Here is a 27,909-nt window from a genome sequence, read left to right on the forward strand (position 1 = left end):
TGATGCAGAGAGAGCCATAGACTTAGGAATCCAGGTGAGGAGGGAGCAGCATGATGGGATGAGATGGGGACACAGGAGGGGACCACCAAAGGCTCCAGCCTGTGACAGAAAGACATTGAAGGATTCCAGGAATGGAGTGTCCAGTCAGATGTGTCCAGTTAGAAGCTCCTGTGGCTCTAGGGTGAAGAATGGGGGCGGGGGGAGGTTAAGACTGAGCAGGCTAACCGGGTTAGAGGCTGTGAGGGGACCCCAGCCAGAGGGCAGCCCAGCGGCAGGGTGGGCAGAGCTAGGAGCCAGGAAGCCACAGGATCTCAGGGCTCGGTGAGTAACGAGGAATGAGCTGTGGCGTGACTCAAGGCTGCTGCAGCGAGCAGTTGGGTGGATGGCTGTGTCTTTTGCCCAAAATGGAAATAACAGAGTGGAATAGAATGGAAGGTGGGGGTGGGGTGAGCTCCATTTGAGACATGCTGGTTTCAGCTGCCAGCAGCCCCATTGGAGACCCAGTGTGACCTCTCACACCGAGCAGAAAATGAGAGGATGGTGGGTGAGCCTGACCCGCTCCCCGAGCCCGAGGAGGGAAATGTCTCCCTGAGTCTTAGAATTATAGCCACACTGGGCTTCCGTGCTCTGCCCGCCTCTGTGTTTTTGACTGCATGGCTTCCTGATGGTGGGGATACCCTGCCGCCCCTGACTTTGGTCTGAATTCTTCCTCTGCACACAGTACCCCGGGCAGCACTGGCTCCCTGGCCTGGGCTCCCTTGACCCTGGGTCCTCCATGCCTGCTTTGGTGAGGGGCCAGGCCCGAGGCCAGCTCTGATGTTTGCTAGCTCAGGGGGCCATCAGGGTTGGAGAGGAGCAGGTGAGGGACAGAATGGCTGAGCTGGAGGACATGATTGCCCCGGGGGTGGGGCGGGATGGGGGAAACCCTGGGAACATCAGGTCGGGCAGGGAGGCTGAGGCTGCCTGGCCTGCGCCTGTCCTTGCTCCTCCTTGTGCCCCTAGGAAGAAGGAATGAGGTGTCAGGGCTGTAGGAGGTAAGCTGGAGAGAAAGGGGAGGGTGTGGTGGAGTGGGCAGCGGGCCATGCAGCAAAGAGGCCCACTCAGCCTGGTAAACGTCCCTCAGCTTAGAGAAATGGCGATCACAGTTGACCTTGGCCAAGGCAGGGGGCTGGGAGGGAGGGCAGGTGAGGTGGAGACGCTGAGTGAAGGTTTCTCTTCTCAGAAGTCAGAGTCTGGGACAAGGAAGAGGGCGGCGGAGGAAGGTGAGGAGGCCTCTAGTGGTATGGCAGCCTCCTCCCTTTTAAAACAGGACAGACCAGACACCCGTGGGCTGCCAGTTCAGAAGATGCAAGACCTGGCCTGGCCCAGGGGAGGAGGACAGAAGGAGGTTCCTGTGCAAGGTTGGGCTGAGACCAGCAGGAGGGCTAGGCCAGGGGTCGTTTCCCTACTGCCCACGTGGAGAAGGCTGCCACGCAGGACATTTAGGGAGAGGGCTAGGAGCTCAAGGGAGCCAAGGACCAGATGACAGCCACCCAGTCCTCAAAGGCAGGGGACAAAAGGGCAAAGGGAACCAGAGCTGGTGGATAGAGATAAGGCAGCCAGTCTGGGTGCCGGTAACCCCTCAGGGGATCAGCAGGACGGTTTCAGCCCCAGGCCAAGCTGCGTGCTGGGCTGGGAGGGAACCACTGGCCGTTCTTGAAATCCGCCTTGCAGGTGCCGGCTTTGCACGAGCAAAGGCTGGAGGAAATGGGTCCCAGAACATGCAGAAATCTGGGGAAGCATCCGCAGGTCGCAGCACCGACAGGGCTTCAAACCAGTCACGCTTACATCTTGAGGGGCAGAAACAGCCCCCCAGCTGAAGTGTGGCTCCCGGATGCAAGGGAGGGGACAGATGCGGGGGAGGGGGCTCCTTTTCTCAGAAGCCAGAAGCCAGCTAGAGCTAGGGGGTCTGTGTCTGGAGGAGACTGAGGACAGAGTCGGGGTGGTGCGACCCCGGGGGCCCAGGAGGACAGCAAGTAGAGGCCTGGACCTCACAGGTGGGTGAGGGCTTTCCTGGGGGCTGGAGCAGAACTGGCCGGCGTCCTGGACTTGGGATTTCGGCTCCGTCTGCTCGAACCCTCGGAGCGCTCCAGAATATATGAAGACATCCCGGGGACACCTCGGTCCCGGGTCCCTGGGGGAAGGCCGTGAGAAGCCCGCAGCCGACTCTACACCGCGAACGTAAGAAAAGGAAAGCCGCACTCGGCAGCCAACATCAGCCGGCGCCGCGCAGCCGCAGAGGAGGCGGGGCACCCAGGCCCCGCCTCGTATGCTAATACGGAGGCCCACCGCCCCGCCCCCGCTCGCGAGTCGGACGGGCCCAACGCCACGGGGTGTGAGAGGCTACCAGCGCCCGGCCCCGCAACCGCGGAGGCCGAGATGGGGCGGAACCCCTGGTCTGGGTCGTTCGGGCGGCGGTACAGTGCAGGAGCGGCCAGAGGACCACTAGGGCGTCCTCAAGCCGTGGAGCCCCCCGCAGGAGCGAAGTGGTATGGCCCGCAGGGGCGGGGCCCGGGTCATGTGACGAGGCCGCGGCCGCCATTTTGTTCTGCGGTGCTGGTATTTAGAGCGCAGCGGCTGACGGGCCGGGTCGCCTTCGCAGCCGCCTGACTGCTCCGCTCGTGCTCGCTTGCCGTGCCCGGCCCGTCCTCGCCCCCGCCTTGGCCTGCTGAGCTCGCCCTCTCCCCACCCGCAGACATGTCCGAGGCCAAGAGCGGCCCCGAGTACGCCTCCTTTTTCGCGGTCATGGGCGCCTCGGCCGCCATGGTCTTCAGCGGTGAGCGCCGCGGCAGGAGGGACCCGGGTGGCTGGGGGGTCCGGGGCGCTCGGGGCTCGTTCTCGCATCTCCCCAGGGTTCGGGGTGTGACGTCACGCTGACGTAATTCCGATCTGTTGGGGTCCCGGGACTCACGTGACAGCGGGCGGGGGTCGGGGCCCCGGGGACTGCGGAGCGCAGGGTTTGCGGGCTGGGGTGCAGGTCCCCGGGGATCTCCCGGGGATCGGTAGCCGGCAGCCCTGCCCCTGTCGGTGTAGGTGCGGGGGTGGGGCGGCGGCGCCGCTGCCATCTTAGCCCTAGGAGAGGCGGGAGGGAGGCTGGGGTGGGGGCGCGCGGTCCTGCGCCTGCTCCGCACCCCCCCCCCCCCAATCCTGCGGGCAGGTGTGATATCACACCTCGGAGAGCTCTCCCGACGCGGGGCCGGCCTTGTTCGGCGGAGGTGGGGGCAGGGGATGGACGAGGTCCTGGCTCTCCCCTCCAAGGTACACAGCCATGGCCCTTTTGGCGACCCACACCCTCCCACCCCCGGCGGGGGTCAAGTGGGTCTGCACCCAGAGGCAGACGCTTCTAGTTAGGGCCTGTCACTGTTTTCCAGTAGTCCTGCGGGGCGTGTGGACTGCTTGGGAAAACTGGGCTGAGGGATTGGTCCTGAGAGCTGGCCGGAACCCAGAGGTGGGATTGTGTGGAATGGGGTGGGGGGTCTGAACAGGCTCCGGGCCAAGGATGGGTGTCTGGGAGGCAGGCCAGCAACGACACTGTGTGTGCGCGCCCACTTTCCAAGAGTGTCCCTCTGGGTGATTGAGCGAGGGTGGCTGAAGCCTCAGCGTTGAGGGGATTGGACCTTTGTCTTTAGAAGGAAGAGTGTTGTAGATTAGGGCCCAATGAATGAATGAAAGGATGCGTGACTTCCCTTTCCTGAGGCCCCAAATTGGGGAGGGCTCCTCTAGGTAAAGAGAAGGGCTTTCCAGGTTCTTGGTAGCACCCCTTCTTTTGAACTTGGGTCTTGACGGCCATGGACTGTTGAATTCAGTGAAAACTGGCCTATCTGGGAGAACGGCACGTGGGCCAGGCCCAGGAATGTGGGACCCAGGAAGGTTAGTCCTTCCGCTGCAACCCTGTGGACTGGTCTGACCTGGTCTCCTCTGGGCCTTCTTGGGTAGGTCTGGTTTTTGGTTTTGATGACTCCGCCTTGCCCCACCCTACCTGGTGGACTGGGGAGGCTCCCTGTGCAAGAAGGGGGAGGGTTTGAACTCCAAACAGTCTCTGCTGACTGTAAACACTTGGGGGGTAGGGGCCTGGGGACTCTGCTCCCTCCTTGGCCTCCCTCTGCCTGGGCCTGTCTGCCAGTCATGAGTTGCTGAGTGTGCCCTGCCCTGCCCTTCCCATCACGTGCAAGTAAGGGGTCATTTGTGGTGGGAGAAGTGGTCTGGACTTCCCCTTCCCTCTCAGGCAATGCCTGCTCTTTCCACATCTGCAGGGGCTGCCTACTTTCCAGCACTTCTGAGCGGGCTGCTGTGACCCCTCCCCCAGCCTTTTCTGCTCTTGGCCTCCAGAATGCCTTCAGAGATTCTGCTTTGCCTGGCCACCTGTGGGTTCCTTGTGGCTGTCAGTCACTCATTCAGCAAATCTTAATTGAGCTCCTTCTATGTGCCCGCACGGAGGAACATCAGTGAAGGACAGGATATTCCTGCCCCAGAATTCCTTGAGTTCGGGCTGTCTTGCCTGTTCCTGAAGCTCTGAGTTTGCCCCCAGCCCTTTATCTGTACCCCGCTCCTGGCCTGCCTCCGGTCACCAGGTACATCTCTTCCTCTCCTAGAACCTGATACTTTCAGAGGGAGCCTGACCCAAAAGCAGGTCTCTGGAAGTTCCTGAGAACCAGGGATCAGTGGTCTAGGGTTTTTTGGTTGCCCCGGGCCCCTGAGGACGGGTGCTGCCTGCTCCGGTGTGCCCAGTCTCCCTCCCTGCTTCCCCTTTTTCTCTTGTGACAAAAGTCCTGTTGATTCTTTCTTCATCGGGGCTTCCACAGGCCGTTGGTTGCTCCTTCTCCGCAGTCCCTCTGACTTCCTCCCTCCTGGCAGGCACCCTGCCTCTGGTGCTTTGTTCCTGGAACTGCCTCCTGATCACACGCTTTTCTGTCCTCTGCTCGGTCTGGGACCTTGTAGGGCTTGTCTCCAGAGCTAGCACTCAGGGCCTGGCCTTTGTGGACACCTGCTGCTGCCCAGGCCAGGCTGCTTTTTCCCTCGTGCTCAGCCCTGTTTCCTTCCCTGGGTCATGTCGCCGCCTCCTCACCTCCAGCCGCACGCTCTTCTGCCGTCTCCTGGGAAGAGCCCCGCTCACCTGTCCGGCGGCGTCCCGCTCCGGGACGCTGACTTCCCAGTAATCCGCTGCTCACTCAGTGCCACACGTCTCCTGTGCTGTCCACTTGAGGAACGGGCCATGGCGCTGGCCATGTGCACGCATGTGATGCAGCCCGATGGGGTGCTGGGCCTGCAGTAGGAGCCCCCAAAATGCACTGCGACCAGGAGAGCTCCAGAAGAGCTTCATGAAGACCAGCCCCGAGCCATGGGTTGATAGTGCCGAATGCCCAGGCGTGGTGGTGTTGGGTGCCTTTGGGACCGAGTGGCAGAGGCAGTATAGGTCCCTCTGCTCCCACCCCTGCCTCTTTCCTCTTTCTGGTAGCTCCCAGCCTGGTGCCATGTTGGTGGATGTCTCCGTTCATGTCGTCTGCAGTCCTGTTTGCTCACTCATACTTCTACCCAAAGTCCTTTTCTCTATGGAGCCCTTCCCCAGACACCTCCCCCCCACCGGCCTCCCCACTCTCCTAGAACATGCGTGGAGGTGCCACGTGTGTCCTCACCAGGCTTGGAGCCCTGGGAAGCTAGAGCTCCTTGGACCTCCTCACTGCTCAGTGATGAGCATAGAGAGTAGACCTTTTTTGTGACCCAAACAGATGAATAAAATGTGCAGAAAAATGGTTGGGATTGTCCTGGTCTTTTCCACCTCTGAGCCATGTTAAGCTCTGCTCAGGCAGTGCGGTGAGACCCTGGGAGACCCTGCGGGCCCCCCTGTAGCTCTGTTCTGTGCAAAAGTTGCTCTAGACTTTGAGGCCAGGAGAAGGGAACTTTGAAGACAGTAGCACCCCCTACCGAGCAAGAGGGAGGAGGAACAGCATCAGAGGAGACAGGCCACCGCAGGGTTTCCCCCCACTCCCATTACTGGAGGCGCTCAAGGCCTCTGTGCATGCCAAGGGCTCATGGTCTGCCTGGGTGGTGGCTCCCTGTGCCCTGTCCTCTCCTTGGCTCGCCCTTTTTACTCTGGTTCTTTAAAGAGATTCTTCCCAAACTCCAGGGTTCGGGCCTGCTGTGTGGCTGAGAAAGCACTCGGCCTGTTGACAACAGATGCTAGCCCTCCTGGAGAGCTGGGAGCGGTGGGGAGTGCGGGACGCTGTGGCCTGAGCCAGGACTTGCCAGGCCAGCATTCCCTGACCCTGTGGTCAGGCCCTGTGTGTAGTGAGAGGGTCTTCCAGCGTGTTTTCCCTGGCTGGAGCCCCAAGGCAGACAGGCTGAGTCTGGCCTGATACTGGGCTGCTGAGATGTAACCACCTTGTGCTTTGTCGGGCCATTTCGGACCTGAATGTCCATGACTCCAGGCAGTAAAAAGGTGTCCGGAATCTTCAGCAAGTCTTAAGTGGCACAGTTGCCCGTTTTTCCATGTGACAGGGCTGCTGGACCTGTCGTAGCTCCACCTTGGAGGCTGTGGGCAGCTGCATGGAGGCTCCCTGGGAGGTGGGGCCTACATTTCACAGCAGAGCGGCTGCGCAGATAGGCGACAGCCACAGGGGCCTCTGGTGAAGGAAAGCTATCTGGATTCCTTGTGTGCCTGGTGGGGGCTCTTGCCCCTGAGGGCCACCTCCCACCCCTGGCTAGGTGCCAAATTCATGTCTCCGTTGTGATAACTTAGGATGTCCCTCAGACATGCCAGAGCTACTCCCAGGGAGTAGCTGACCCCAAGTACTCTGAGCTGACCTGGCTTCCCCGCTCTCCGCACAGCCCTGGGTGCCGCCTATGGCACAGCCAAGAGTGGCACCGGCATCGCAGCCATGTCCGTCATGCGGCCAGAACTGATCATGAAGTCCATCATCCCAGTGGTCATGGCTGGTATCATCGCCATCTACGGGCTGGTGGTGGCAGTCCTCATCGCTAATTCCCTGAATGATGGCATCAGCCTCTACAAGTGAGTGCTGGCTCCCTCCCCGCCTATGCTGCCCTGCCTGGGGTCAGGCCATCGCATGGGGTCAGGAGGGCCAGGGCGGGGGCGTGGGGCGGGTGGTTTCCCCAGCAGGCTGCTAACACTTCTCCCATGTCCTCTCCCCCAGGAGTTTCCTCCAGCTGGGTGCTGGCCTGAGTGTGGGGCTGAGCGGGCTGGCGGCCGGCTTTGCCATCGGCATCGTGGGGGACGCCGGCGTGCGCGGCACGGCCCAGCAGCCCCGGCTCTTTGTGGGTATGATCCTGATCCTCATCTTCGCCGAGGTGCTCGGCCTCTACGGTCTCATCGTTGCCCTGATCCTCTCCACAAAGTAGCCCCTCTCCGAGTGCACCAGCCACAGAATAGGATGTAAAGACCATTCCCGCATTCCAAGATGAACAGCCTGACACACACGCACGGGGCAGCTGCCCCCCCAGTAGTTGGTCTTGTAAATGCGCAGTGTCCTAGTGCCCATCGTCTGTTCCCCCTGGCCTTGCCCCCGCCTGCCCCGTGCCGTGGACATCTGGGCCCACTCATTACCCATCCAGGCCCCCGACCAGTGAGGACGCAGGCCTCTGCCGCCCCCACTCATCTGCCCTAGAGTGCTCTGTGTATAAGGATGAATTAGAGTTGTCATTTTCTCTTCACTGGATGTTTATTATTTATAAAGATTTGACCTGTTCATACGTCTGTGGAGCAGCCCTCTGTCTCCCAACTATATAGTAATCTTAGGTAGTGTTGCGTTGTGGGGTTACCGTCTGCTCTGAGACTCGTTGGATGGAACCACCCTTCCCCAGCCCCGGCTGCCGGGGCCGCGGGGCCAGAGCGCTGGGCCTGCCAGGCCCGGAGCCGAGCCATGTCCAATAAAGTTCTCGGTTGTGACTGGACGCCTGTGTGGACCGCTTGTGTGGGCCCCCGGGCTGGTCGGGGGGGGGGGAGGGAGGGATGGAGGCGGGACCGGAGACGAAGGGCGCTGGTCACGTGGGTGTGTTGGTCACGTGACCAGTCTCAGTCAGCTGAGGGTCACGTGGGTGGAGGCCGGGCTCCGCGGCCTGCAGTCGGCCGGGTGCGCGGGGAGCGGGTTCCGCTGCGGGGCTCCGGGCGCCGCCCGCTCGGGTGGCTCACGATGCGCGGCGGGCAGGACGAGGCGCGGGCCCCGGTGCTCCAGTTCACCAACTGCCGCATCCTGCGAGGCCGGTCGCTGCTCAGGTGGGGCCCAGGGCCCGGGAGCTGCTCGGGCGCGGGGCCGGGCGCTGCTTGGGTGAGGCCCAGGGCCGGTAGGGCTCGGGATCGGGAGCTGCTTGGGCGCGGGGCCGGCCGCTGCTGAGGTGAGGGCCAGGGCCGGTGGGGCTCGGGACCGGGAGCTGCTCAGAGGTGGGGTGCGGGACCGGGAGCTCTTGGGCGCGCGGCTGGGCGCTGCGAGGGTGCGGGGCTCAGGGCCGGTCCGTGTTCGCGTGGGCCGCAGGGTGCGTGCCGGGTAGGCGATCTTAGTCCTCTCCCCGCCTGGCTCTGGCCACAGGGAGGATTTGTGGGTGCGCGAAGGCCGCATTTTGGACCCCGAGAAACTGTTCTTTGAAGAGCGGCGAGTGGCGGATGAGCAGCGGGACTGCGGGGGCTGCATCCTGGCGCCCGGCTTCATCGACGTGCAGATCAACGGTGCGGCCTGGGGCTCCCGGGTGGGTGGCGACCCAGAGGAAGTGGTCTGGGCGCTGTGCGACCTTGCTCTGTGTGGCCGTAGGTGGATTTGGCGTTGACTTCTCTCAGGCCTCGGAGGACGTGGGCTCGGGGGTCGCCCTGGTGGCCCAGAGGATCTTGTCGCACGGAGTCACCTCCTTCTGCCCCACCTTGGTCACCTCACCACCCGAGGTTTATCACAAGGTGAGGTCCGGCTCCCAGTCTGGAGGAACGGGGCCTCCGGAAGCAGCCCCGCCATGTTTTTCAAATGCGTGCTCCCACAGACCCCTCTTAGCCTAGCATTTGGCCTCACCTGCTGGCCTCCTTCCACGGGGGGGCCAGGGTCCTGCCCCTAGGCTTTCTCGTTCGGGCGTTCCCCCACCGGCAGAGTGTCCCTGTCTCTGCAGCTGTCCCCTAGGCCTTCACTTGTGCTGCCCCGGTGTCCTCCCCAGCCACATGTCCTTTCCACGCTGCCCTCTGGCTGCCTCTGGGCTCCAGAAACCCATTGCTGGGACTTCTGATGGCCGCACCTGTAGCTGCTGGTCAGGTTTATCCTTTCCCCCTGCAACCTGTCTGTGCTCTGTGACTCCAATTGAATGTGCTTTCCAGAAAGAAGCTTCACTGTCTGCCCAGCTACACTAGTCCATCCTCTCTGCTGCTCTCATCTACCCCGACATCCCTCACTCCTTTCGCTTTGCCCGTTCCCATGAAACTGTGTTCATTTCCGTGTGGGTTCTTTGATTTTATTCTTTATTTTATTGTCGGGTGTTCTCTCTGCGGTCGCGAATGTTCCTTCTTCCCGAGCTCTTGGAGACCAGAGTGTGTTCCTTGTGCCTCTGGACTGCTTGAAGCTTAACGAGTTTTGAAAAGCGTGGCTGTTCCGTTACTGGAGTTGGGTTTAGGGAGGGGGCAGTTCCGCTGTGATCCCTCCTGTTCGTTCCAGTGTGGTGGTTTTCTCCAGAACGGGCTCCTTACTGTGATGATGGGTCACATTGCCCATCGTGGGGTCCCTCCTGGATGTGTGGGCCCAGAGTCCTAGCTGGGTGTTGGGGGAGGTCGGGTGTGGGCTTTGGGCCTCTTAAATTCATCTGTCATCTGGGGACACGAGACAGCCTTTACTTTTTTCTGATTCTGTTTCTTCGAGTCTAAGTTGAGAATGACGGCCGTGTCTGTGTGTTGGGGTTAGGGCACTCAGCACTGTGTGTGGTCTGTAGTAAGCCGTTGGTACACTGGCAGCTGTGGATATCTTTCTGGAAGTTTCCCTAGGCCTCCCATCCCAGAGTCAGAGGTTACAGACTAAGCTCCGTGTGCTGCTGGAAACCAGCACGTGGTTCCTCGTTTTCTCTCCTGGTCATCAGTCTGCACTTTCCTCGGCTTGGAGCTGAGGAAGGTGCCCACCTTATTGCCTCTGTGTTCTTTGTCCTCCCCCTTCCTGGGCCTCACCAGTGAGGCTCAGTGACAGTTCCCTACTCTCCCAGCTGCTGTCCCTGCTCTAGGTCCTGCCACAGAGGCCTTCAGGAGGTGCAGGACTCAGCTCACTCCCCCTGTCCCCTCCCCTTTTGTGCTCAGTGTGAACCCCAGCCTTCTGAGCATTCCCTCCCTACCTGCCCGGGCCTCTGTCTTTTCCCTAGGCACATTCCAGACATTCTAGGTAGTTCTTTCTCCTGTCTCCAGGCCCTCTGCCTGGAAGGCCTTTGCCGTGTTCTGTGTGTTGCTGCTGCTTTGGCTCTACTTTCTGGTCACACACCAGCCACGCTTTCCACAGCACATCTGACCCTTGCCACACAGATGATGAGGTGGTCTTCTACAGGACAAGGGGCTTCTGGACATGGGGACTTCTAGCTTATGTTGTCTTGCTAGAACGTGTCACCCACCATAAACGTTTGCAGGTTGAAGGCCTTAGCAGAAACTAGAATTTTGATGGGCATGAATGTAAAAATTTGATTCCAATATCGTCTTAGAAACTACAGGACTGTTCCCTGGGATAACCTCCCAGGGTTGTCCTGCTTAGCTCACACTGGGCAGAACTGGATTGCGCCTTTGTCAGAAGTTACCCAGATCTTTTATCATCGTGTTCTGGTCCCCTGAGACCATGTGCTCCTTTTCTGGGGTCTCCTCTAGCTTTATGCTTTGATACTCTTCCAGGAGGAAGATCTGTTTGTGTCCTTCTCGGCTTCAAGTCCATCATATGCTTCACCAAGATCTAGTACCTTCTTGTTGGCAGGCAGACCTTTGCCTCTGGCCCCACATGCCCTCTATCCTTTGACCTTTCCCTCTGCTTTCCTGTCTGGAACATGCCTTATCTTCTCTACCTCTACCCTGTCGTTTATGCTGCTCTCCCCACTTACCATACCCTAGTTTTCCTTGTGAGACTTTGTTTTGTTTTGAAAGGTGAAGTAAATCCTGAGTGTCTTGTTAGGACTTCGAGTTCTGAATCTGAGACTTGGGGGTTAGGGGGTTGGAGGTGGCGCCCGTGAGCCCAGGTGGGGAGAGCAGCCAGCAACGGGCACAGCATTGCGCAGGTCCCCTCTTCCTGTGTGTCATTCCCGGGGGAGACTCTCTGCAAAACCCCCTAGAATGTCCCACACAGTGTCCCCCCTGCAAAGACAGGCTTCACCCACAATCCCATCCTCCCCTTGGGTTGAAGTACTCCCCTCACCCCTCCTCTCACAAGAACCTTGTGTCTGGTGCTGAGCTTCCTCGGAGGACTTAGGAGAAGAGGACAGAACCTGACACTCATCACAACACGGTCTCCCGGTGGAATGTGGATGACAGCCTTCGTGCTGTCCCATATAGAGATGGGCAGGTTGAAAGCGGGGGTTCTAGAGGATGTGTCCCAGAACTGCCCAGCCTCTGATGTGCAGGCCCACCTGCTCCAGGGGGGAAGAGATCTGTTCTGGAAAAACTCAACCGTTACCTTCTTTTTTTTTTTTTTTTTTTTTTAATTTTATTTATTTATTTGACAGACAGAGATCACAGCAGGCAGAGAGGCAGGCAGAGAGAGAGGGGGAAGCAGGCTCCCCGCTGAGCAGAGAGCTGGATGTGGGTCTTGATCCCAAGACCCTGAGATCATGACCTGAGCCGAAGGCAGAGGCTTCAACCCACTGAGCTACCCAGGCGCCCCTACCTTCTTTTTTCTAATCTTCAGTGAACTTAGACCTAACCGTGGCTGGTTAGGAAAGCTAGCAGCCCTTTGCCCCCACGGACTCCCATCTAGAGACCGTCCCTTTCAGCTCGGGATATTTGGAATTTGCTCTCCTGTCTCTATAAGGCCGTGCTGGGACTCCTGCTTCACTTCTCTGTTTAGGGCCGTGTGTCTGCCGCCCAGCCGAGGAGCAGAAGAAGCCCCCATCCTCCCCACACAGCCGCCCGCTGCCTTGGGGAGGTCCGTCTGCAGGACTAGGTGGGGCCTACTCTGCACGTCCCATTTTCTTACCTGGCTGCTCTCCTTTCCTTGGAAGTCCTGCTCTTTGTTCCCTTAACTCGTGACTCAACTCCGGGCTTCCTGCCAGGAGCTCACTCTTCTTTCGGGACATCTGGACACGCCACGTGTCCATCAGCGTTGCCTTCCTGCGGCAGCCTCCGGGACCTGTTTCCCAGCACTGGCTGCTGGCCTCCCTGGGCCAAGCTGTGCCGGCAGCTCCCTTACTGTCACCTGAGGGGCTCCCCTAGTGTCTTTCCGCTGGGCGTCCATCCCCCATCCTGGGTCTTCTTCTTTGCTGGTTTTTGTCTTCGCTCTGGAGCACATCTCCCTGCTTCCTCTGGAGGAAGGGGTCATGGGAGGTCGAGTTTTCGAGATCTTGAAGGCCTGAGAATGTTTTTACTCTTTCTTTTTTAAGTTTGATTTATTTTATTTTATTTTTTATTTTTTATTTTTTTTAAGATTTTATTTATTTATTTGTCATAGAGAGAGAAGCGAGAGCGAGCACAGGCAGACAGAGTGGCAGGCAGAGGCAGAGGGACAAGCAGGCTCCCCGCCAAGCAAGGAGCCCGATGCGGGACTCGATCCCAGGACGCCGGGATCACGACCTGAGCCGAAGGCAGCTGCTTAACCAACTGAGCCACCCAGGCGTCCCTGATTTATTTTATTTTTTAAAGATTTAATTTATTTACTTGACAGAGAGAGAGATTACAAGTAGGCAGAGAGGCAGGCAGAGAGAGGGGGGCGGAAGCAGGCTCCCTGCTGAGCAGAGAGCCCGATGTGGGGCTCGATCCCAGGATCCTGGGATCATGACCTGAGCTGAAGGCAGAGGCTTTAACCCACTGAGCCACCCAGGGTGTCCCGAGTTTGATTTATTTTATAGAGAGCGCCCACGACGGTGGGAGAGGGAAACAATTCCAGGCAGACTCTCTGGTGAGCGTGGAGCCTGACACAGGGCTCGATCTCACGCCCTCAACACCAGGACTTGAGCCGAAATCAAGAATCAGACGCTCAACCGAAGGGGCCCCCCAGGTCCCCCTGTTTTTACTGTCTTGATTGGGGAACGATTCTGTGTTAGAAGTGACTTTGCCCTAGAATTTTAAAAGCATTGTTACATTGTTTTCTAACTGCCAAGGTGGCTCTTGAGAAGTCAGAAGCTGCCCAACCTCTGATACTTGGTGTGTGACCGATTTCTTCGTCTGGAGGCTTATGGAACCTTCCCTTTGGCCCTGGGTTCTGAAGCCTGAGGGGGACACGGGCAGGGCCCTGAGGGAGGTCATCCGTGGTGCTGGCCTGCAGTATGGCCTGGCTGTCTCAATCTGGTTTTCGGTTTTGTTTGCTTGTCTTGAATAACTTCCGTGTGACTTTCTGCCCCGTTTCTCTGTCATCTCCTCCTGGGCGCCATCATTCCCCTGCTGGGCCTCCTGGATGGGTTCTCTCGTTCTTCCTCTGACTCTGCTTTCGGGCTGTTTGTTCCCTTGTTCTCCTGCCGTCCTTCTCTTGGGTTCGGTTACTGGCTGTTTGAGGTCAGGTTCTAGCAGGCTGCTGGGAGTCTCAGGTCTGCAGAGGCTCCACGGAGGCCCCCTTCGTCGAGGTCCCTGGTCAGCGGGGACAGGCCTCGCTGGCTCCATGCTGACCGTGTTAAGAGCATGAACTTGCACTTAACTGCAGGGTGTGTGCATCTCGATCCACCTCCCGTCTGGACACCTTCCGGTTTGCTCCAGCTGCTTGCCGGGCACGTTCGGGACACAGCTGCTCTTTGATGGCGTGTCTGTTGTGGTCCCCCCCGCTTCTCAAGGTGCCAGGCGTGGCCAGGACTAAGGCAGTGGGGCCGCAGCGCGGCTTCTATGTGCAGGGCGTGTCCCCCGCGTGCACCTGCCCGCCTCTGCCTGGCATCCGTTCCTTGGCCTCCCTGGACGGCTCTGCTCATCTCCCATCTTGCAGGTCACGCGAGGTTTCAGCCTCCTCTGAGTCAGTCCCTTTATCCTGCCCAGGATAGGGGAGCTCTGGAGGTGGGCGTGTTTATCTGGCAGCTCAGCCTGGGGACTCTGCTGTCCTGCAGGGCTCCCTGTCCGCTTCCTTCTCCACGTTCCTTCGTGAGAGAGGTGTGGGCTTCGAGGCCTGGCTGCTTGTCTGGTCCTGAGATGGGTCATGTGAGCACCTGTTACACACGAGGGACCTTCCTGATGGCATTCAGCTGGGACGCGGCTTGTCCGAACCTCCAGCCCCATTCGCACCGAGCTCCCCCGCCCTCGAGCCCCTGCTTCTGCGTGGAGCGCACGCACTCTTCCTGCTTCCAGCCATGCTTCTGGTTCTGCAGCTCAGGAGGCCAGGCCCGTCACCGTGTCCGGGTCCGGACCCTTTGAGCATGCCACCCACTGTGTCCCAGCTGCTGCCTGGTCGGGGGCCACCTGGAGGGGCCAGGACTGTGGGGTGGCCCTCTGTCCATGTGCCTGCCCTCTGCACAGGAGCTCCTTCCTCCTCTCTTGGTCATCGCAGGCAGCTGCTCTTGTGTTCTCCATGACTCCTCCCCATCTGGACGGTTCTGAGTGCTGTGCTTTCCCTGACCACGGTTGGGGACCTTTGACTATCTTCTAATACCTGAGGGAAGGCAACTGGGGGCTGATCTCTGACCTTGGCTGGGATGTGACCTCTGGGCGCTGGGCCATAGGGGGCAGGGCTTTAACAGCTGGTTCCCCCCAGGTCCTTCCTCAGATCCCCGTGAAGAGTGGTGGTCCCCATGGGGCAGGGGTCCTCGGTGAGTGGCTGACCCCTCTCCCTGCCCCCACCCGGGGAGGCTCCTCGGGGACCTGTTGGCAGCCCCTCCCCCTCCAGAGGCCCAACTGGGGAGGGAGGTCGGGCAGGTGACAGGGGCTGGGGTGGGGGCTGTGCGGCAGGAGGCATGCTGGAGCCATCCGCCCCCCCCCCCTCCTCCCAGGGGTGCACCTGGAGGGCCCGTTCATCAGCCGGGAGAAGCGAGGTGCACACCCCGAAGCCCACCTGCGCTCCTTCGAGGCCAATGCCTTCCACGACGTGCTGACCACCTATGGGGCCCTGGACAACGTCCGCATCGTGACTCTGGCCCCCGAGCTGGGCCGTAGCCGAGAGGTGATACGGGCCCTGGTGGCCCGGGGCATCTGTGTGTCCCTAGGTGAGGCGGGCCGCCTCCAGGTGTGTGTGCACATGGGGGGTCCTGGGCTGGGTATGTTGTTTGAGTCCTGGTCCCCCATGCAGGACACTCGGTGGCTGACCTGCAGGCCGCGGAGGAAGCCGTGCAGTGTGGGGCCACCTTCATCACCCACCTCTTCAACGCCATGCTGCCTGTGAGTCGTCCCCCAGGTGGGGGGGGCGGGTACAGGGGCTCCTGCCCTCGCTCAGCTCACGACTCCAATCTCTGCCCAGTTCCACCACCGTGACCCAGGAATCGTGGGGCTCCTGACCAGTGACCGGCTGCCACCGGGCCGCCACATCTTCTATGGGATGATCGCTGATGGCACGCATACCAACCCCGCAGCCCTGCGCATCGCCCACCGGGCCCTTCCCCAGGGTGCGTGACAGGGCGGGCTGGGGGCGGTGGGGAGTGCGCTGTGGGGCAGGTCTGAAGCCCCTTCCTCCCACAGGGTTGGTGCTGGTCACCGACGCCGTTCCTGCCCTGGGCTTGGGTGACGGCCGGCACACGCTGGGGCAGCAGGAGGTGGAAGTAGATGGACTGACAGCCTACGTGGCAGGTGAGCGACTTGCTTGTCCCTGCCGGCTGCCCCCATGAGAACAGGCCCTCGGCCTCTCGTGGGATGTGGGCGTGCCCTGCCAGCCCGCTGCCCACCCCCCACTGCGTGTCTGGTGGTCTCTGGTCCCACAGAGCCTGCACTCTCTGTTCTCAAGGCACCAAGACACTGAGTGGCAGTATAGCTCCGATGGATGTGTGTGTCCGGCATTTCCTACAGGCCACAGGTCAGTGAGGCTGGTGTGGGGTAGGGGGTGTGTGTGCATATGTGTGGGTGGACGTGTGCGTGTGTGGAGGGTGGAAGCTACATTTGGGGGAGGTGGGAGGGAAGCACCGGGAGACCACCGGAGCCTCACACCCACAGCCCTCGTCTGGCAGAGTTTTCTAGAGGATGAGCACTGGGAACGTGGCCGAGGTCCCCCTGCAGGGAGCTCCTGGGCGGGGTAAGACAGTGGCAGGCAGATGGCTGGGACCCAGGGTGACGGCACTGAAGCCGTGGCACCCAACGGGAGAATAGAGCTCAGTGTACCCACAGCTTGGGCCTTGGTCTTAGACCCTCTGGGTTCGCGGGCCTTCATGGGTCCACAGCTAGGGAGATGAAGTGTGAGAGGGTCAGAGCTGTGCTCTGGGCTTCTTCTTCTTTTTTTTTTTTTTTTCAAAGATTTTATTCATCTATTTGAAGGACAGAGATCACAAGTAGGCAGAGAGGCACACACAGAGAGAGAGAGGAAGGGAAGCAGGCTCCCTGCCAAGCAGAGAGCCTGACGTGGGGCTCGATCCCAGGACCCTGGGATCATGACCTGAGCCAAAGGCAGAGGCTTTAACCCACTGAGCCACCCAGGCGCCCCTGTGCTCTGGGCTTCTTAAGGGGGTGGGCCTGTTGCGGGGAAGGTGGGCAGGGGTGTCTGGTAGAGGCTGTGGTTGGCCAGGCCCTGAGGGATGCTTGGTAGTGCCGTGGGGTTGGGGTGGCATCTGGGGTGTCAGAGCTTGACATGCTCTTTCGAGCAGGGAGACAGGCCGGTAGCTGGGGGGATGATGGGGGGGCAGGAAGAGTGGGGTTTAGTCACATGGCCTCTTGAGGGGTAGCAGGGATAGAAAGGCAAGACCACGTGACTTCATCGATGCGCAGGCTGCTCCTTCTTTGTGGGGGTGCCCTTCTGGGACCCCAAAGGAGGGGGGGTGCCTGCAGGCCTTTGGGTCCAGAGCATCTGTTCGTGGGGAGGGGAGGCCGGATGGCCCGGGATGGGTGAGCAAGCGAGGAGAAGAGTCCCCAGCAGCGCCCTTAGACTGGGGTGCGGTGGAGCCTCGTCACCCTGCTGCAGAACCCTGGCAGAACCCAGTTCCTAGGCCTTGGAGCTTCGGGATTGTGGGCTGTGGGAGGGGCTGTGGGAGGGGCTGCTGGCAGAGCTGGGGCAGGCGTGGTCACCCAGTTGTGTCCCCTGAGCAGGCTGCAGTGTGGAGTTGGCCTTGGAGGCTGCGTCCCTGCACCCCGCTCAGCTGCTGGGGCTGGAGAAGCGCAAGGGGACCCTGGACTTCGGGGCTGATGCAGGTCAGGGCCTGGTGTGGGCGCCCGGGCCTCTGAGGACTTGGGAGCTCCCGCAGTACTCGGGATGGTGGAGTACAGGGCAGGTGGGGGCTTCCCTGTGTCCAGGTGGCCTTGCCCACCACCACCTCCAGCCTGGGCCCCTTTTCCCATTAGGCCAGGCTTCCTGGCGAATGAGACGAGGCCTGGTGGGGGCTGCCTGGGCCTTTGTCCCGTGTACCCCACCGCCAGGAACACTGGCTCCCGGACCTTGGGCAGCCTGCGAGGGGTTGGGGTGCCCTACCCAAATCGTTTTGCCAGCTTCGGTTTCCCCACCAGCTCCTGGGTGGCTGTGGAGATGGGAACAGAGCTTCTCTCAGGGGTAATGAAGCTCCTGGGATTTGGGTGGGGATGGGGGTGCCTGTGCGTTCCCCTCCCCACCCCCGCCGCCTCCTCACCACCCGCCTCTGACCCAGACTTCGTGGTGCTCGATGACTCTCTCCATGTGCGGGCCACCTACATCTCGGGCGAGTTGGTGTGGCAGGCGGAGGAGGCCAGGCAGTGACCGAGGACCACCGCCGGAAAGGACGCCCAGCCTTAGGCAGCCGCTGTCAGGGCCGAGCCGTGGAGGAGCAGGTCTCCAGGGAGCCAGTGGGCGCCCTGCCCCAGGTGGAGGCCTCCTCTCAGGAGGCAGCTGGATAAACACGCGCCCGGCAGGGACTTGTCTGGTCTCCGAGTGTTGCTTCCAAGCAGGGCGCCGTCGCCTTGGTGGCTCTCTGGGTGTGGGTGTTTGTGCCTCAGGGTTGGGAGTGGGAGTGGCTGGATTCTGGCTCTTCCCAGCTCTGTGGGGACCCCTCTCTGTGGCGCAGATGTGTCCGGGGCCTGAACACCCACAGGCAGAGGTGCTGCCTGGACGTGAGTGGAGGGTGAGAGGGGAAGCCCTTGGCTCTAGTTGAAAAGCGGGACAGGAAGGGGCTTGGGGACAGCGAGCGCACACAGCTTCAGAAGTTCACGTGTCGGGACCGAGGGAAGGGCTAATTCCTAGGATTTCAAACAAGGAGAGAACTGGTTGTGGAGCTGAGTTAGTAGTCTGGGCTGGGAGGAGCTGGGTGTGGGGGGGCTTTGGGTGGGCGGTGTGGAGGGCTCAGAAGGCTGCTGCGTGACAAAGTCCCAAGGACTCACTCTGCACCCGTGAGTTGGGCGGCAAAGTCGGGGCCCGGGGCCATAGTGCCGGGTGTGGGCACAGTGCCAGGGGCTCCTCCCAGCCTTCAGGGGGAATCCGTGCCAGCTTCAGGACCCCACTTTGCCTGGCGGTAAGTGCAGGAAGCCGTGGCCCAGGGCCCCCGAGCCCGTGCTGGCTGCTGCTCCTTGCCCAGCCCGCAGCCCTACCTCGTTGAGCCGTAGCAGTAATCAGGTGGCGGTTTTTCTGAACAGCCCATTCTGACTCAACTTCTGGGTTGACATGAAAGACCTGTTTGCACCGTGGTGGTTGCACAGCTTGGGGGGACCCTGCCTGGTGCTGATGGGCAGGTTGGGTGTCAGCAGTGTCCCGAGCCCTGCACCTGTTTGCCGGTTAGTGTCATCCCACAGCTTTCCATGTCCCTTCCGTCCTGGCAGTGGTGCCCCCCACGTTGGGAGCGTGGGCTGTCGCATTCCCTGGGTAGGATAGCTTTGGGGAGCCATGCAGGTCCTGAGGACAGCCGTGACATGGCACTCAGAGGGCAGGGGTTGGTGTAGCCCCAGATCAGGGTTGACTTTCTCCCCCATTGTCTGCTGGGGTGGGCAGCCCCTTCCCTCTTTCTCATGGCTGCAGTCCTTGGAATAGGAAGTTGAAGGCGAGTGTCCCAGGACACTGTGATTTGTGGCTTGGCCACCATTCCCCTCCTCTGCCCCAGAGCCCTCTACAGGAAGTGTGTCCGGGTCCAAAGTGACAAAAATGGCCACAGATCCCAGTTGTGTTTGAGGCTGAGCAGCTTGGGAAGAACCGTTGCCATGAGGCAAGGGTCAGGAGATCCTGTGGGGTGCAGGGACATCCTAGGCCTAGCAGGTGACGGACAGCTCCTGTTAAGGCAACTGCCTGCTCCCAGGACCCAGGGGCAGCGCTGCACCGGACTACTGGGGCTGCCCTGGTTGGAGGGAGCAGATGAGGGTCTCCAAAAACACATCCAAAGCTGAGCAGCGGCACTTGCCTTGTTTGGGGCTAGGCCTGACTCTACATGCACTAGCAGCGTGACCCCATTCTTTTGTGACAGAAATCTAAAGGAGTTTCCGGTGTGTCATCCCCATTCTCAGATGGGCAAGGGGGCACCCGATTGCAGAGCTAGTGAGCTCCAGAGCTCGGGTTTGTCCTGGCCGCTCTACCCTGGGGCCCTCCCTACGGGCTGCCTCCCTGGGTGGAAGAGGTGGGAAGGACTGGTTGAATGCCGGGTCGCAGGGGTGAGGCACCATGCTGGTTGGGAAGAGCGCTCCAGGCAGGGGGAAACTACCCCACTCAGTTCCAATGGCACAGGCTTGGTGTCGGGGTGGGGACCTCCGGTCACCCTCCTGGGGAAGGGGTGCAGCCTTCTCCACCACTTACCTGACTTCGCTGCTCCTAAGAGCAGCTCTGTTACCCACTAAGTTCCACCCCTGTCCCAGCTCCCCCAGCCTGCCAGCCCCCATTCCACTTCCGAGTCTGAGGCTGCGGGGTTTCAAACAGAAGGTGTGCTGCCATTCTAAGTTAGACCCCGGGCAAGGAGACTCGGGGGTCGGGCTGCAGCGGGGCAGGCGGGGAGCGGGGTCTGGAGACAGGTGAAGCGGAGGGGCAGGCGTGCTCTGGTGTGGGTGGACACTAGGCTGCCAGGGCTGTGCCTGAGTTACTGGTGGGCGGGGGTGACGTCCACTGAGGTGAGATCCTCGGGGAGGTGACCTGGCGTGCAGCCCGCACCTTCGCGGCTTGCTCTGTGCTGTCCGTGAGCCGGGAGACCCTGTGCAGGGGTCGGCGCGTCGCGGCTCCCCGGAGTGGGGCGAGGGCCCCCTGGTGGCCGTGCCTGGGAGCCGCGGAGGCGTCCCCTGCAGGCCACCCCCTCACCCCCCGCCCCGAGTGCGCCAAGTGCCAGGGTTCGAGGCCAGGCGCTGAGGCGTCCCTTTCGAAGCCTCGGGCTCCTTATCGGGTTGACGCGCCCCGTAGGCTCCGGGCGCAGCGTTCGGGCGCTGATTCGTGCAGAGGATCTTGGTGGTCCAGACCGGAGAAGCCTGCTTGGGGAGGCGGGTGGAGGGAGGAGACAATATCTACCGCGGTGCGCTGGGCGCGGTGAATCCGGCCCGAGTCTCCCCATTGCGGGGCGGGCCTGCGGCCCAGGCGCCGGGTCCAAGCGGACCCGCAGGTCGGGTGAGAGCTGCGGCGCGGGGATGCGGTTTGCTGCTGGGGGCGGGCCCCTGCCGGGGCCAATCAGGACGGCCGTGCGCGCGAACGCGCCGCGGCGGAGCAGCTGGAGCGCGCGTCCGCCCCTGACCCAGTTCGGGATTGCGGGAGCGGCCGGGAGCCGGGAGTCCTGGGCCGCGGGGCCGGGCGGGCGCAGGGGAGCCGGGGGCCTGGCGTCCCCACTAGCTGCGACGCCACTGCACCCCGGTCCGCCCGGCTGCCTCTGGGCGCTCCTTCCGGCCCTCCGCCCCGGTTCCTTCTTCCCGTCGCGGGCCTCTGCATCCCTTGCGCCCCAAGCCTCCTTTCCCCGCCCCGCCCTCGTTGGCGTTGGGGAGTTGGGTGTGGGGCTGCCCGCCGGCCCCCTTACACTGCCTCTCCTGGCCTCGCCCCAGCTCGGAGCGTATCCGGTGTCGGGGTGCGGGAGGTACAGCAGGGGGTGTGGCACCGGGAAGGTAGGCAGAGGGCGGCTTCCTCCCTTCGCCCCCTGTCGTCCCCAGGCAGCGCCAGGGTGGGCGGCAGCCTCGTGCCCAGGGCGATGGCCATCTCCGGGTCTTGCCTGCCTCCCACTCCCCCGCCATGAAGAGCTTGGTGTGGTCCTTCACCGTGATCCGACACACCTTGTCCTACGTTTATGTCTTGATTTGTCTCATCACCTGGAATTGTACTTTGCGATACTGCTCTGCTGGTAACTACTTTTTAGTTAAGCAGCCTGAAACGGAAAGCTGCCTGGGCGGGGACACGGGGAAATGTCTCTACTTGAACAAGGTCCCCAGTGTTCCGTAGGATGGATGTTTCATAACGTTAACCAGATCCCATAGTGGACAAGTTGGGTTCCTACCCACCCCTCCCCCCACCAACCACCCACGCTGCCCCCAGGAGGAGGGACCATGGAGTGACGGGCAGGGAGCCCTAGGATCCCAGATGCTCCAGGGGGTCTAGAAGGCAGGAGGGGACCCGGTGTGGGCACTCCTTTAGGCTCTTCGGGTTCTGGGTTTCCGGGGATCACAAGAGGGCCTCCCGCATTCGTTTTCTGGTGTTCCTGTAACAAATTACTACAAATTAGGGGTTCAGAAGAACACATTTATAGCTTTGGAGGTGGGAGTTAGAAATAGGTTTCAGGGTGCTGAAATCAAAGGGGTGGCAGAACCTTGTTCCCCTGGAGGTTCTTGGGGGGGGGGCGCGGTGGAGAATCTTCCGTTCCCAGCTCCCAGATGCTGCCCACACTGGTTGTCTCAAGGCCTCCTGTTTTCGAAGCTCATGCTGGCCAGTCGTGCAGTTTGTGTTGCCTCGTTCAGGCTCTGACTCTTTCTTTTCTATCTTTTAAGGACCCTTGTGCTTACAGTGGGGCCGAGCTGGATGATCCTGGATAATCGGCCTCTCTCTGTTCAGGTCAGCTTATGGGCATCCGTCATCCTCCCTTTCTATGGGGTGTAGCATATTCCCAGGTTGGGTGAATAGGGTGTGGTCATTTCTGGCGGGGCTGATGGTCTCCCTACCACCTCTTCCAGACAGAGGGGCCTGGGCCACGGCTCCCTACTGACTGCCTGGGTGGAAAGGAAATATTACATTCCTATCATCAGTGTATGAAGGGGCTCGTTTCTCTACATGCTTGTCCACACTGGATGTTTTCAGTCTTTGGGATTTTGATCAGTTTCTGGAGTTGGGCTGGGGAGGTTAAGATTTAGGGAAGGAGGTTTACTCGCCTGAGATTTGACGCCAGTTTCTGAAGACAGCTGTCTGGAAGACAGCCCCCAGCGATCCCACCTCCGGGTGTCCACACCCGGGCCGTTCTTCCCCGCCCCGTGGTGCCGGGTGCTCTTGTGCGATCTGGAAAATGGGCTAGAAGTCATTGCAGGGGGCCCCTGGCTGGCTCAGTTTGTAGAGTATGTGCCTCTTGATCTCAGGGTCATGAGTTCAAGTGCCACGTGGGCCATAAAGCCTCTTTTAAAAAAAATAGTAAGAGGGGCGCCTGGGTGGCTCAGTGGGTTAAGCCGCTGCCTTCGGCTCAGGTCGTGATCCCAGGGTCCTGGGATCGAGCCCCACATCGGGCTCTCTGCTCAGCAGGGAACCCGCTTCCTCCTCTCTCTCTCTGCCTGCCTCATTGCCTACCTGTGATCTCTATCTGTCAAATAAATAAATAAAAAATCTTTAAAAAAAATAAAAAATAGTAAGAAAAAGAAAAACTAAAACTGAAAACTTACAATAAAAGTCATTGCAGGTTCTTTGTCGGGTGTGTTGTTTTGCTCTGGAATCGTTCGCTCCAGGGAAAGCTGGCTGCTGTGGCATGAGGGTACTCAGAAAGCTGTGGAGAACCCCCCCCTTGGTGAGAAGCTGGGACCTCCATTAACGTCTGAGTGAATGGGTCACCTCGGAAGGAATTCTTCCTAACCTAGCCAAGTCTTTTATTAATTTTTAAGATCTGATTGATTGATTTGGGAGCGAGAGAGCAGCCAGGGCACCAAGCATGGGCTCAAGGGGAGGGGTAGAGGGAGAGGGAGAAGCCCAAACAAGTTCCATGCTGAGCGCCCGGTGCAGGGCTCAATCCCAGGACACTGAGATCACCACCTGAGCTAAGAGTTGGATGCTTCGTGGACTGAGACCCCCAGGTGCCCCTCCCCCCCATCTATAGTCAAGTCTTTAGATGACTCAGCCTTCGATACCTTCGATTCCTGAGAGATCCTAGGCCGGAAGCTCCTGGCTGGGCTGCTCCTGCTCCTGACCCACAGAAACCAGGAGATCGTAAATGTCTGTTGCTTAATGTCTCTGAGTTGGGGGATAATTGTTGCACAGGGCTAGCTTGCTAACACTAGCTGTGTGATGCTGGGCAGCTTTGATCACCTCTGAACCAGGCTTTTCTCCCTCCCACCACGGGTTATAGAAGTAAGTGAGGCACCCGGTGAAATGCGCCAGGCCATGGGGATAGAACCCAGGGCTTCCCTCCCGCCATGCTCTCCTGCCCCGACAGGCTGTGTATGAATGGCAGCCTCCTGGCCCCTCCTGGGATGGTTCTGGGCATCCCCCGTCCCTCCTGGGGTGTAACATGACCTCACAATGCCCAACCGAGCATCGCATTCTTGACCTGGGGTCACCCTTCCGTGGGGACAGAAGCCCTGGGGAAGGAAGGGAGAGCTAAGAGTCAGGGGCTGGCCATTCCTCTCCTGCCAGCCAGAGTGCCCGGGCTCTAACTGTGTTGGGCCAGGTGAGTCTGTGTCCCCTCCTGCCTGCTGTCCTGGGATCTGCAGCCAGACCTGAGCCATGGCAGGGGTGCCCTGCTTCTCGCTAGGCGAGAGGGGTGGCCTGGCCCGGCCTGTGACTGGCACACCATCTGCCATCGAGGCCCCATGAGAAATGAGTATTGTCTTTGTTCCTCTTTGGACTTGGGCACCCTGACCTGCCCCTGGCGCAGGGCCCCATGCCCCTCTCGTCTCACACCTTCCCGAGGCCTGTCAAATAAATAAATAAAATCTTTAAAAAAAATAAAATAAAAAGGCTTGTAGGGGTGCCCTGGTGGCTCTGTCGGTTAAGTGTCTGCCTTCAGCTCAGGTCATGATCTCAGGGTCCTGGGATTCGAGCCCCACATCAGGCTTCCTGCTCAGCAGGGAGTCAGCTTCTCCCTCTGCCTGCTGCTCCCTCTGCTTGTGTGCCCTCCCTCCATCTCTCTTTCTCTCTCTTGAATAAATAAGGATAAAAATGTTTTAGGGGCACCTGAGTGGCTCAGTGGGTTAAGCCGCTGCCTTCGGCTCAGGTCATGATCTCAGGGTCCTGGGATCGAGGCCCGCATCGGGCTCTCTGCTCAGCAGGGAGCCTGCTTCCCCCTCTCTCTCTCTCTGCCTGTCTCTCTACTTGTGATCTGTCTCTGTCAAATAAATAAATAAAATCTTAAAAAAAAAAGAATAAAAATGTTTTAAAAAGTAAAATAAAAAGGCTTGTAATGCAGAACAGCAGCCCCTTCACCTCCCCTTACTCACACCGCACTTATTCCTGGTTTAAGTCTTCTTCCTGCTCTGTACGTCTATCTGGCTAGCAAATATTCTGCCCCTTTACGTGTGGACCATCACTTCCAGCCGCTTTCTCTTGCCCTTAGTAGAGGTGAGGATTCAGCTGTCTCAGCTTCTCCTCTCTGTCTCCCTTCTCCTCTCTGGGTCCTTCTGAGGCAGACGATGATTAATCTGTGCTCCTGTTTTATGACTGTGAGTATCCCTCACAGCTGAGAACGAATGGTGACTTTGCTTCCTCCCTGATAGGACTCTTCCTCTGGAGTTTTCCTGTCTCTCTGTTGGCATTTTTTTTTTTTTTTAGATTTTATTTATTTATTTGTCAGACAGAGATCACAAGTAGGCAGAGAGGCAGGCAGAGAGAGAGGAGGAAGCAGGCCCCCCGCTGAGCAGAGAGCCCAGATGGGGGGCTCGATCCCAGGACCCTGAGATCATGACCTGAGCTGAAGGCAGAGGCTTCAACCCACTGAGCCACCCAGGCGCCCCTCTCTGTTGGCTTCTTAATTTAGTTTTTTATGTGGCGAAAGCCATGAGAGGATCTGTCATTTTCAGCATCTTCGTGGAGCCCTCCAAAACCTGGTTCCCTTGGGTCTGTGTGCTCTCTGTTTTTATCCCAGGATTTCTCCTCATTATCCGTTTAGAATTGCACCCTTCCCCCAGGCACTCCTGAGTCCACACTGATTTCTTTCTTCCCCACAGCACTCACTGACTTCTGACCTCCCGCAACATTTGCTTATTTGTCTCCCCAACCCTACCTCTGGCCTGTGGCTTCGGAGTTTCATGAGGGCAGAGATTTCTGTGTTTCACATGCCAGGGAATTGTGAAGGTCTAGCACAGTGCTTGACATGGAGGGGAGACTGAACCCATCCTTGCTGAGTGGACACATCCTGGGACTTCCCCTTCATCACCTTCCTGTGTGTTTTGTTCCTTGTTTCCCGGATCTCATATCATCGTCTTTGTTGGTTTATGCTGTCATTTCGTGGCGTACATCCATTAGTAACTTTCTGAGAAAGGTTGCTCTTCGTGTGTGTGTGTGTGTGTGTGTGTGTGTGTATACATAAATATAGATAACATTATTTTTAGAATCTAAAGCAGTGTATTTACAATTGCATTTGGTGTAAGGTGTGGCAAATTTCCCATGTAAGACGGTAATAAATACTAAGTATCTGGTAGGGTTGTGATGAGAATTAAGATAAATCTTTAAAAATGGTTAGCGTTCCCTGAGGACAAGTTGTCATTGCTTTGTGAGGACTACAGTAAACACAAAAGAAGGGTTCATTGGGAGGCACTTGAGTGCAGTGGCCCAGAGCAGGCCTGGGCTGCTGGTTGGGGCTTGGTTTTGAGTTCTGTGCTCTGTGACCTGCTAACTCTATGACTGAGAGGAAGCAGGGCACGAAAGCCTTGGTTCCCTCGTGTGAAAGAGGGAAATGGTCACAGTTGCCTGCCGCTCACAGGGCTGTTGTGGGCAAAATCAGATGTGCTACTTTTAATCTGTGCTAAGGATTATGATGTAGGATAATGTTCCCAGGGTTCCCTAGTGTTCCATGTGGCTTGACATGGTGGTAAGAGCTGGTCTCTATCTTGACCTTGTCTTTACATTCACTGAGGATTAGCGTCCGGAGTGGGGTAAGCAATTGGCATTTCGCAGTCTGTGGCAGAAGTGCCCAGAGGGATCCTTGTACTTTGACCCAGCAGTTCCATCTGCTGAGAATTTATCCCAAGGAAATAAATAAAGGTGTGCCTGAATTTGAGTGCGGGGCCTTGTTTATGAGGAGGAAGTCCGGGACCAGTTCAGTGTCTGGAGGGAGCTCGATCAAGTGCATGGATCTAGAAGTTAGAGGGTGCTTCCAGCGGAGTCCTCTGCAACCCTTGCCACTGGGGAAGATAGTGGCCAGATGTCAGGAGAGCTGTACAGGGTGCAGGACCATTCGTGGCTAAGTGAAAAAAAGCGTCAAAACCGCAGAAGCCCTTTTGGGGAGTAGGAGTTATATTGACCTTTTTTACTGTTGTTCAAGGTGCATCTGTGTACAGAAGACTGGAAGCTTGGACAGGCAGAGGCTGTAGAGCCTAATGCTCAAAGCATAGCCTCTGGCATATGGGTATCAAGATCCTGGTTCTGGCACTGTGAGACCCAGGGCAAGTTACAGAACCCCACTCTGCCTCAGCTTCCTCACCTGAAAACGGGCCACACTAGCACAGATGCTTCTCTCTCTCTCTTTTGTTTTGTTTTAAGCTTTTATTATTTATTAGAGAGACAGCACAAGCAGGGGGAGCAGAGGAGGGAGAAGCAGAAGCACACTCCCCGCTGGGCAGGGAGTGGGAACCTCGGGATCATGACTGGACCTGAAGGCAGACACTTAATGGACTTGAGCTGCCCAGGCGCCCCATAGGCAGGAAAATTCTTTAGTAAGAGTAAGTGCTAAAAAAAAAAAAAAAAAAAAAAAAGTAATTGCTTGGTCAATGTTAGTGGAGATCACAGCTGTTCAAGAATTAATTCCAGTTACTGGGTTTATCGATTCGTTTATCTAATCTCTGTACTGTGTGACTTGTCATTAAAAAAAAAAAACATGTATTTCTTTCGGAAGTAGGAAAGAAGGTTATTTAAAAGCATGCAAGCTTGAGTTAGCAGAGACGATGGGGATTTTGTCTAAAGCAGCGTGGTCCTAGCACAGCAGTGCGAATGCATTTCATGCCACTCCGCTGTACACAGGGCAGATGTTAGAATGGTTACGGAAGTAAATTTTATGTATATTTCACCACAACTAGGAAGACCAGCACCACCACCATCGTCATTAACAACTACAAAAAGAATTCGACATCATCACCAACGGTAACGACGACCAGAAAAATCCACGAGCCCATAACCAAAGAAGAGAGCTCCGAAGGTGTCCGTGCGACTGTCAGCCGTGATTTCTGCCTTACAAATGGGATTCGACAGCCCCGGTTTCCGTCCCGGAGCGCCTGTCCGTGTCGTAGGCAGCCGATTTGCACCTGTCGGTGTTTGCGCAGAGTCCGGCTCCCGGTCCAGCCACGCGCGGGACCCTGCCGCTGCCTGGGGCGTGACCTTGGCCAGCGCGGGCCCCAGCGAGCCTCAGTTTCCCCTGTGGGTT

General features: G+C 58.9%; 2 protein-coding genes across 3 annotated transcripts; both read left to right on the forward strand.

Annotated features, from left to right (window-relative positions):
• The first annotated feature begins 2,578 nt into the window (after positions 1–2,578).
• ATP6V0C (ATPase H+ transporting V0 subunit c) lies at positions 2,579–7,947 on the forward strand. Its single transcript, XM_047713070.1, has 3 exons — positions 2,579–2,815; positions 6,865–7,048; positions 7,191–7,947. The coding sequence occupies exons 1-3, from the start codon at positions 2,737–2,739 to the stop codon at positions 7,393–7,395; spliced, it is 468 nt and encodes a 155-aa protein (XP_047569026.1). The 5' UTR covers positions 2,579–2,736; the 3' UTR covers positions 7,396–7,947.
• A 137-nt stretch (positions 7,948–8,084) lies between these two features.
• Positions 8,085–18,121, forward strand: AMDHD2 (amidohydrolase domain containing 2). 2 transcript variants are annotated; one of them, XM_047713069.1, is made up of 12 exons: positions 8,108–8,269; positions 8,580–8,716; positions 8,799–8,938; positions 14,218–14,362; positions 14,859–14,913; positions 15,094–15,306; positions 15,390–15,478; positions 15,558–15,702; positions 15,776–15,883; positions 16,038–16,106; positions 17,327–17,428; positions 17,878–18,121. In XM_047713069.1, exons 2-12 carry the CDS (start codon positions 8,654–8,656, stop codon positions 17,964–17,966), a joined length of 1,218 nt encoding a protein of 405 aa, XP_047569025.1. In that variant the 5' UTR covers positions 8,108–8,269; positions 8,580–8,653; the 3' UTR covers positions 17,967–18,121. The 2 variants fall into 2 exon arrangements, with proteins under 2 accessions (XP_047569024.1, XP_047569025.1); XM_047713068.1 differs by lacking the exon at positions 14,218–14,362 and having other exon boundaries at positions 8,085–8,269.
• Positions 18,122–27,909: the final 9,788 nt, after the last annotated feature.

The sequence above is a fragment of the Lutra lutra genome, chromosome 18 (genome assembly GCF_902655055.1).
Source record: "Lutra lutra chromosome 18, mLutLut1.2, whole genome shotgun sequence".
Lineage (NCBI taxonomy): Eukaryota > Metazoa > Chordata > Mammalia > Carnivora > Mustelidae > Lutra > Lutra lutra.

Coding starts and splice junctions, on each gene's coding strand:
- AMDHD2 (XM_047713068.1), top strand. CDS start 8,187: ATGCGCGGCGGGCAGGACGAGGCGCGGGCCCCGGTGCTCCAGTTCACC. Junction 8,939..14,858: donor CACCCGAGGTTTATCACAAG/GTGAGGTCCGGC, acceptor GGTTCCCCCCAG/GTCCTTCCTCAGATCCCCGT. Junction 15,307..15,389: donor GGGCATCTGTGTGTCCCTAG/GTGAGGCGGGCC, acceptor TCCCCCATGCAG/GACACTCGGTGGCTGACCTG.
- ATP6V0C (XM_047713070.1), top strand. CDS start 2,737: ATGTCCGAGGCCAAGAGCGGCCCCGAGTACGCCTCCTTTTTCGCGGTC. Junction 2,816..6,864: donor GGCCGCCATGGTCTTCAGCG/GTGAGCGCCGCG, acceptor CTCTCCGCACAG/CCCTGGGTGCCGCCTATGGC. Junction 7,049..7,190: donor GATGGCATCAGCCTCTACAA/GTGAGTGCTGGC, acceptor CCTCTCCCCCAG/GAGTTTCCTCCAGCTGGGTG.